Below are 9,807 nucleotides of genomic sequence, written 5' to 3'. Positions count from 1 at the left end.
GCCTCCATTCATCAAAACCCCCACAGAAAGTCGCCTAGAATGCCTGTGATTGGTCAGGATGCTCACGGCACTCAATAACACACATAATGATTTGTTAGATAGCTCATTTGTGTAAAACAGCCTTCTGTGTTATCATTATTCCAAAGACCAGACTCACAATAACGATAAACAACAATACATTAATATGTATTCATGTGTTCTGAACCACAGTGCAGGACTTAATACAGCACGCTGATTTAAACATGGGTCAGTTAAAGGGGAATTTCACTGATCTTTCATCATTTCTGCATCATTCAGTGGTTGAGATGCAAACAGTCTTCATAGTGTTTTGATGTGAAATGGTTCATTGTTCATTCACTAATAATAATAATAACAATGATAATAATAATAATAAGGCTTATAAGCTTTGTTTATATAGCACGTTTCATAGATTAAAATGCAGCTCAAAGTGCTTTACAATGACAAAGGCAAATAAAGCTCGTAAGAGAGGAAAGAGCACAGAGAAGGTAAAAACATTGAGAAAAGGAAGGAAAATAACTAAAAAAAAAAAACTCAAAAAATAAATAAATAACCATAAAAATAAATAAGCACAAATATTTTTACACAAAATTAAATATCTAAAATAAAATAGCAAAATTAAATAATAAATCTATTTTTTAATTTTATTTTAGATGTTTATTTGACAGGGACAATACAAATAAACATTGTTACATAGAATGCAACACATGTAATGTATATAGAGCATCTAGCTTAAGCTTATTTGCATTCCACAGCTGTTTAATTTAACTGTAAAACTGTAAAAGATGAGTGACTAAAAGTTGTTCTGCGCACTGGCAGAATAAGTAAAAAATTGCTTATAAAAAGTGATATGATACCATAAATAAGCGAGGAAATACAACACATACAAATACAATAAATAAATACAGTATAAACATTGTAATTGAATTGTATGATGTATATAAATTGTACATGGTATATAAATATTGTATAAATACAGTAAACACAACAATGCCTCAGACATCAGGCAGCATATTTGTACCTGTTTCATGTAGTAACTTTCCGTGAGGGAGCTTTTAGAGGTGGACGTCTGGTTCCTATCACCACCACTGTGAACAGCTCTGACTCTGTAAGTTTCTCTAGAACAGAGCGTTTCACACCAAACCACTCTGAACGACTCTGTTTACATCTCAATCATTTAATTATGTGGAAACTTTGCCCAATACTGACCACTAAAGAAATACGCCAGCGTTTTCCAGCCTAATCAGTATCTGCCACACCTGTAGCATATGGTCACCTACCACGGACAGTCATTTCAGCATAGTTTCCTGTATGGAGTACACTCTCAGAAATAAAGGTGTGAAACTGTCACTAGGGCAGGACCCCTCTTGTCACTGGGGTGGGACCCTCAAGGGTACATCTCAGTACCTTTAGTCAGGGAACATAACTGAACCATAATCCACTGAAATGATATGTTCTAAGCTGTACTGACTCCACACACCCCGTCTCGTCTCCAGGCTTTTATTTTACTGTTCTGTTTTAAAACATTCGGTTATGAAAAGGTACAAATACAAACTTTTCACCTGGAAAAACTTATTTAAGGTTCATAACTGGACCTTAAAACCACTGTTGTACCTTTGATTGAACATTTACACTGTTTGTACCTTGATGAACGAAAAATGTACCTGTACTGTCCCTTTATTTCTGACTGTGTACTGATAATAGAACATTTAAAGCATGTTTATAATAGAAGGAAAGGATTGTTCTCCATGGTGTTTGACTATGTGCCACGTGTGACAGATAGAGACAAACACCCACTGCATTAAACAATCTTTGCAACATTTGACCAAAGTTATTTACCTCTAAACAAATAGCTCTTATATGAGTTCATACCAGCTGTCTCAGCGCTACACGTGACCTTAAGGATCTGCTGTCGGATATATTTAAAAGCATTTAAACTGAGACGACTGAAGCAGGCTTAGTGATTGTTTGCAGAGAGTCAAGTTTCTGGGAGGGAAACAAGGTGTTTCCCTCAACACCCTGTCCCTCGCTAAAGGGTGTTAGCTCTTCTCCTACACTGATGATGACACAGTCTGTTTGGACTAAAAATAGCCCTGGGATCCTTTAGGGCTGTTGCTTGCTTAAGATTTTCTCAGTCAACCAAAGGGCCTTACTTTTAACTGTCAGTTTCATTTGCAGAAACATTCACAGCTTTAACTACAGTACACTTGTAAAAATAAACAAATGAGTATGTAAATACAAGGAGTGGGTGATATGGCAAAAATATAATATCATATATACATCAGGAAATGATTACGATGCAGACTATGTCACAATATTTATTTTTGTCTGGCATCTGTTAAGTTGAACCACTGGTGCCACATACACTGACTGACCACTTCGTTATCAGCTCCACTTACTATATAGGTGCACTTTGTAGTTCTACAGTTACAGACTGTAGTCCATCTGTTTCTCTGCATACTTTGTTACCCTGTTCTTCAGTGGTCAGGACCCCCACAGAGCAGGTGTTATATGGGTGGTGGATCATTCTCAGCACTGCGGTGACACTGACGTGGTGGTGGTGCGTTAGTGTGTGTTGTGCTGGTGCGAGTGGATCAGACGCAGCAGTGCTGCTTTTTTCCCTTAAGGTCCACTTTTAACAGTAGTGTGGCTTTATGTACCAACAATTCATTTCTACATCTCGATTGTCCAGCTTCTCTCATCCCTCAGAATTAAACAGGCTGTTTTAGTCACTGTGCCTTTAAGACTGTTGTAAGATAATTGAGCTCTGTTCTGATTGGCTGTTCCACTCCCACCTGCAACTTAAACGTTTTGTCCCGCTCCCGCCTGCAGACCTGTACAGCTGCGTTAGTCACGAGTGAAAATGACTACAGTAGGTCATACTTGCCTGTTGTCAGCTTTATCATTGTGTATTTGCTTTTCTTAAGAGCTCTTTCCCTCAGACTGTCTGAAGTGCCCACCGTTTCTCTAGTCTACAAGAAAGCAGTTCACATGACTGTTGAAGTGATTGGTTGCTTCTATTTAGAACTAGTTCTGCTATTAGGTGTTATTTATATATGTCAATTATTAAGTGATTGTTATAATTTTATTTTAAGTACTGAGTACTATTTTTTTTCAGTACTATTTTTAATACTGAAAAATATATCATGTAACTTTTCACATTTCTAGGCAGGACCAACTCTGGTGAAAGTGCATCATCATGCATTGTTGTGGTTTATTTTTTTATTTTATTTATTTTTCATTAAGGTTTTCATTGAAACTAAATTAAGTGTGATTTCTTTACAAATTATTATTTACAAACAATTATTTTTTGGCTATTTTTCTGGCTTATTTTAATAAATACCCAAAGCAGTATAAGTTATTTTGATACACGAAATGCTAGTACTTTATATCAGCCGAAGTTAGTCAAAATAAGCAACATTATTTGCTCTGTAAAAGACCAAACTGACGTGGAATTTTTAGATGAAAAAAAAGTTTCTTATATAATCAATATAAATCAAATAAAGTGCTACATTGGAAAATAAGAGGCAACTGACTAATGAGCACAATGAGTCATCCATAATTACGCCACAGCATTTTGTACAGGTGTAGCATCAGCATTCAAATTACTGCCTTAAAAAGTATTCAGATCTTAGATATTTATTAGGATTATGTTATGATCTATTTAAGCCAAAGACATTAGTTGAGATAGCAATAAGCTACATATATACAGACTCATCATTTAAGGGGTACTTTCTATGAGGAGGTGTCTGTTCCAAACCATAACCCCTAAATTTATACCTGTGAAAATAATAGTTGCATTTTTTTTGGTATTTTTTCAGTGTTTTTTTCAGAGATCTTTTGGACTTAGTTTAATTAGTTAGGTAAATTTAGATTTATCTAACTAACTTTATTTAGATTTATCATGAGTTTAATTGAAAAATAAAAAACTTCAAAAAATGCTGTCCCACATTTTCATGTCACCACCGAAACACAGTGTTTTAGTCTGTAAGTGGAGCCTAATTTTAGCCACGTCCCTGCATTTTAGAGCAGGAAGTGAGGCTGCATCCCTGTCCCTCATGGCCACATGGTGAGCAGTTAGATCCCACTGTTTTGAGTAACTGTCTCTATGATGATTTAATGTGGGTATAACTGTTCGAAGCTGTGTTTGCTGGTCATGTACTCACTAATGTTTTTGAGTTTTGCTCAAAATGATCTAAAATTGTCAGCACTGAAACATTTGATAAGGTTTCGGTGGTGTTATGATGGTGTTGTTAATGACAAAATTAAATATTCAGTCATTTAACACACTAAACATAATTAAGGTACAGAGTCACTCAAAGCAGAGGAATTTTAGTCTAAAGTCCAAAATGTGTTTTCAGCTCTGACTTTGAACCAGTTCAGTCGAATGATCCATATACTCCAGTGTGTATAGTGTACACACTGCTAGGCTGGAAAAGAAGTCGTTTAAATATGCAGAGCACTCCATTCCCGGGATTTTGAAAGTCCTTTGCTGCATGCCAGGCCTAACTAAAAGCAGCTCTACAGATTCTTTGCATGGCTAAGACCTCCAGGCTCCAGTTTCAGATCCTCCATTAAGGCCTGTGTGTGTGCTGTGCAGCTCTGTGTGTGTGTGTGTGTGTGTGTGTGTGTGTGTGCTGAGCTGAGTCAGCTTTGAGGGCTCTGAAACTCAGCTGTCTGATCTGCAGTCACTCTCAGCTCCACGTCATCCCTCATGACTGCAGAGCTTATTCCACCCAGACCTGCTTCAGCATGAGTACGAGGACAGACGTAACTGATAAACTAGATCTTTTAGAACTTATTCTGAAGCCCTTTGGGAGCTGGGTCAGTTTTACCTGGCGAGGTCCTGTAATTTATGGGGCCCATTATCCTTTCTAAGATCCACTTGCAACATTTCTGCAGGTTTATGTACCAAAAGCAGTTTTAATGAATTAATTAATGACTATTTTCCAGCCTCGATCGATCAGAGTTAAAGTTTTTGCAGTGCAATAAGCAGCTTGAGGCTGTATTGTACAGTGTGGGTAGCACAGTTAATGCTGCATGATGCAGAGAGTTAAATTAGTGTGATGCATGGCCTGGAGTGGCTTATTGCTTTATTCTAATGTGGGAAATAGAGAGATACGGGAAAGCTCTGTATGAATAGACATAGCTGAACTGTAATAGAGCCTTCACTATTACTCTAAATAAAACCGAAGAAAACCCTTTTATGAGAAGGCATGTTCAAACTATGTACAGTGTGTAATTGTAATACACCCTTCATCAGTGCAATTGGGAAATTGTACTACAAATAACAATAATAATAGTAACAATAATAATAATAATAATAATAATAATTAGAGCTGGGCAGTATGACAATATATAACATTATCTTGATAAATTATGTCACAATACAATATGCTTTTCTGAACAGATTGTGATATCAGTACTTGTACGCTCCTAAAAAGATGGTTCTTTATAGAACCCTTAACACCCAAAGACTCCTTTGCATGATTAAAGACGTCTTTGCATGGTGCACCTTCAGATTGATGGATAATGTTCTGTATATGGTTCTATATAGACACTTTTTGAAAAGGGTTCTTCTTACAATGTCACGCTTGTTACAATAGAAGAACTGTTTTGGTACTACATAGAATTCTTTTCAAAAAGGTTCTATATAGAACTATCTACAGCACATTTCCCATCAATCTGAACAACGCTTTCACAATGAAAGTACACTTTTAATCATGCAAAGGGTTTGTTGAGTGTTCATGGTTCTATATAGAACCATTACTGTTACTAAAGAACCCTTGAAGAACCATCTTTTGTCAATGTGTAGAACACAGTTCGGTGTAGAACCATCTACAGCACATTCTCCATCAATCTGAAAAAACACATTCATGATGCAAAGAACCCTTTAATCATGCAAAGTGTTCTTTGAGTGTTCATGGTTCTACATAGAAGCATTTTCTTTGCTAAAGAACCCGTAAGGAACCTTTTTTTCAACGTGTAGAACATAGTTCTGTGTAGAACCATCTACAGCACATTCTCCATCAATCTGAAGAACACATTCATGATGCAAAGAATCATGCAAAGGGTTCTTTGAGTGTTCATGGTTTCACATAGAACCATTTCCTTTATTAAAGAACCCTTGAAGAATCATCTTTTTTAAAAGTGTGGAACTCAGTTCTGTGTAGAACCATCTACAGCACATTCTCCATCAATCTGAAGAACACATTCATGATGCAAAGAACCCTTTAATCATGCAAGGATTCTTTGAACCATTATAGAACCATTTTCTTTACTAAAGAACCCTGGAAGAACCATCTTTTTTCAGTGTGTAGAACACTGACCAACTGCATGTTTCATTATAAAGTTCGTCCTGTTTAACTGGATTTAGTGCAGCACAGTATATAAAATACTGAATAAAGATCATTGTGCTCAGTTTTAATAGTATTTTTTTTTTTTTATTAATTTTTACCAGATTTTCTCCCCAATTTAGTCGTCTCCAATTCCACCCGCTAGTTAGGACTCCCCCAATCACACACGACGCTATCAACGCTAGGAGGGTGAAGGCTAACACAGGCTTCCTCCGAGACCTGTGAAGCCAACCACCGCTTCTTTTCGAACTGCCACTCACGCAACGTCACTGGACAGCCGAACGCACTCAGAGGAAAGCGCCAACCGCCAGATCTGTTACGTCAGCTAACAGACGCCTGCGCTGACTAGGGGGGGCATCCCACCCACCCAGAGAGAGCGAGGCCCATTGTGCTCTCTCGGACTCCCGGCTACGGATGGCTGTAGCATCACCAGGGATCGAACTCGCGATCTCCTGATGATAGGGCCAACGCTTAGACGGTTGCGCCACTCGGGAGCCCCTTAATAGTATTTTTAATATAGAGCTGTTGGTTTTTCTCTTTTCCAACTGATCGGACTGAAAATAAATATTGTGACGTTTTATGAACATTTTTTAAGTATCGTGGTGTTTTATTTTTGCCATATCGCCCACCTGTAATACTAACACTATAAATAAAACCCCTCTGAGTAGGTGTGTCCAGATGTTTGACGAGTAGGTCTGGCCTACACTATAGGTTGGTTTCTCAGAGAGGGATTAAGCCACATCCTAGGAAACAAGTCCAACATGTCCAAAAGTATCCAGACAGCAACTTCAGAGAGCTTTGAGGACGTCCGCAGCACTGTGGCCTGTTCAGAGAGCTGCACGCTGCTGGGTGTTTTTTGAAATGTGACCTCAGATGTTTCTCTCTTTCTCCCTGTTCTGTCTTTCTTTCTCACTCTCTCTGCTTTTGTTCACTTGTCCACAATGCGCTCTCTCTCTCTCTCTCTCTCTCTCTCTCTCTCTCTCTCTCTCTCTATTCCGTCCAGGGTGGTTCAGAGGCTTATTGAGACGACAGAAGAGCACACTTGTATTTTCAGTTCTTTTGGGTTACAGAGGTTATTATTACTGTCAGTCTAAAATTGCTCTCTCTCTCTCTCTCTCTCTCTCTCTCTCTCTCTCTCTCTCTCTCTGTCTCTCTCCCATCTTTTCTTGTTCTCTCTTTATTTTCTTTCTCTTTATTCCTTTCTTCTTTTGTGCTCTCTCTCTTACTTTTTTCACTCTCTTTTTTGATCTCTCTCTCCCCTTTTCTGTTTTCCTCTCCTTTCCTCTTGTTCTGTTGTCTTTCTGTTCTACTCTCTCGCTCTCTTTCTCTTTCTCTCTCTCTCTCTTTATCTACCTTTTCTTAACCTTAATCTTTTTCATCTCCCCTTTCTGCCTTTCTATTTGCCCTTTCTTTCTCTCTCTCTCTCTCTCTCTCTCTCTCTCTCTCTCTCTCTTTTCTCTGTCTTCCCCCTTTTTCTCTCTCGTCTCTCTGTTCTGTCTCTTTCTTCTTTTTTCTCTTTACTTCTTCTCTTAATCTCTTTCTCTCACCCTTCCTCTCTCTCATCCCCTTCTTTCTCACTCTTTTTTCTCTTTTCGCTCTTCCCCTTTTCTTTTTTCTCTCTTGTCTTTTCTTCTTTTTCCGTCTCTCTCCTCTGTCTCTCTCTGTCTGTCTCTCTTCTTCCTCTCTCTCTTTCCTCTTTTTCCATCTCTTTCTCTGTTTCTGTCCATCTCTCTCTCCTCGTTTTCTCTCCCTTTTTTCTCTCCTCTCTCTTTTTCTCTCTCCTCTTTTTCTCTCTCCCTCTCCTCTCTCCTTTCTTTCCCCCCTCTTTGCCCCCTCTTTCCTCCCATTCTCTCACTCTCTTTCCCTCTCTCCTCTTTTTCTCTTTCCCTTTATCTCTTTCTCTCGCTCTGCTTTCTCTTTATCTCTTTCCGCCCTCTCTTTCTTTCTCCATATCTCTCTCTCCATCTCTCTCTCTCTCTCTCTCCTTTCTTTCCACCCTCTTTCCTCCCTCTTTCCTCCCATTCTCTCACTCTCTTTCCTTCTCTCCTCTTTTTCTCTCTCCCTCCATCTTTCTCTCGCTCTACTTTCTCTTTTCTCTTCCCTCTTTCTTCCCTCTTTTTCTTTCTCCATATCTCTCTCCATATCTCTCTCCATCTCTCTCTCTCTCTCTCTCTCTCTCTCTCTCTCCATAGCGGATCCTTTGGTTGGAAGTATAGCCACTCAGTATTTGACCAACAGAGCGGAACATGACAGGATAGCCCGACAGTGGACCAAGAGATATGCCACATAGACGTCCACCCTCCCCGACACCCCCCAGAACACCCCGCCGAACCCTCCAGACCCCCACCAGACACCCCCACCAGCTCCTGCAGGGGTGAGCGGATCCAGGAGAAGCAACTTTACAAACGCGCAGCAGATCTTTATAGCCTTTACGATACGGACTGGTATGTATACGTCAAACCAACCCTGCCCTGTTTATCTGACCCAGAACGGACTCGGGGAACACCTGCACAGCTGACCGCTCCGGTGTAGAGGGTTTTTTTTTTTTGGTTTTTTGTTTTGTTTTGTTTTTGTAGCTGTAGATTTAGTTCTGTTTAAAATGCCTACTTGCAAGTCTCGCTTCTTTGGGATATTAAAAAAATAATAAAAAGCAAAAAAACAAATGTATTTTGTGATGTAATAAGGAAACTGTTCCTAAAAGTCAACCAAATATTATGGTGCATTTTAGCCGAATCCATTATCTGTATGAAGTCAAAAACAAAAAAAGTGTAGCATCTAGCTGTAGAATATTAGAAATGATGTCATTTCTATGCGCCCCACGTGCTCCATGATGATGATGATGATGATGATGTTGTGAACCTGTCCCTCTTTTTGTCACTTTGTAATGAAGAGAAGATCATTGAACGTTTTGTAGCTCAGCTGAAATGAGCCACTGATGTAATATCCCCTCATACACAATAAAAAAACTACAATAACCTGTCCACTCGGAGGAGTGTGTGTGTGTGTGTGTGTGTGTGTGTGTTTGTGTACTAGGAAGGTGCATTCTGACTAATTTTGATATTTGAGTATCTGTAAGAGCTGTTGAACAGATATCTGGTGAACCACTGAGTCGGAAAAACAACGTTGTATACATATCGCTGCTGTCGGAAGAAAACCCCGTATCTCCATTTTTGTCGTTTTTCAGCTTTTGACATTATTTAAAAAAGGCCTGATCCCCTTTACATTGTGTGTAAATTTCATGTAGAATGGACCAAAAGAAACAGCCCAAAATGAATTCTGGTTCCATTGACTTACATTGAAAGTCAAAGTCAAGTCAAAGTTTATTTATGTAGCGCTTTTTACGACAGGCGTTGTCACAAAGCAACTTTACAGAAAAGTCCGGGTCCGAGCCCCCATGAGCGTCGCCAGTGGCAACAGTGGCAAGGAAAAACTC

At 39.0% G+C, this 9,807-nt stretch overlaps 1 protein-coding gene across 2 annotated transcripts in view; it reads left to right on the top strand.

The window, feature by feature from the left end:
• ube2e3 (ubiquitin-conjugating enzyme E2E 3 (UBC4/5 homolog, yeast)) overlaps positions 1 to 9,355 on the top strand; it is a 64,622-nt gene extending 55,267 nt beyond the window's left edge. For both annotated transcript variants that reach the window (XM_036577324.1, XM_036577315.1), the window contains exon 6: positions 8,567 to 9,355. In XM_036577324.1, coding sequence (XP_036433217.1) covers positions 8,567 to 8,664 — 98 coding nt within the window. In that variant the 3' untranslated portion in view covers positions 8,665 to 9,355. The remainder of the gene's footprint in view (positions 1 to 8,566) is intronic.
• Positions 9,356 to 9,807: the final 452 nt, after the last annotated feature.

Source organism: Colossoma macropomum, unplaced genomic scaffold (genome assembly GCF_904425465.1).
Source record: "Colossoma macropomum unplaced genomic scaffold, Colossoma_macropomum, whole genome shotgun sequence".
NCBI lineage: Eukaryota > Metazoa > Chordata > Actinopteri > Characiformes > Serrasalmidae > Colossoma > Colossoma macropomum.
The sequence above is the reverse complement of the archived record's forward strand: the minus strand, read 5'-3'. Positions and strand labels throughout refer to the sequence as shown.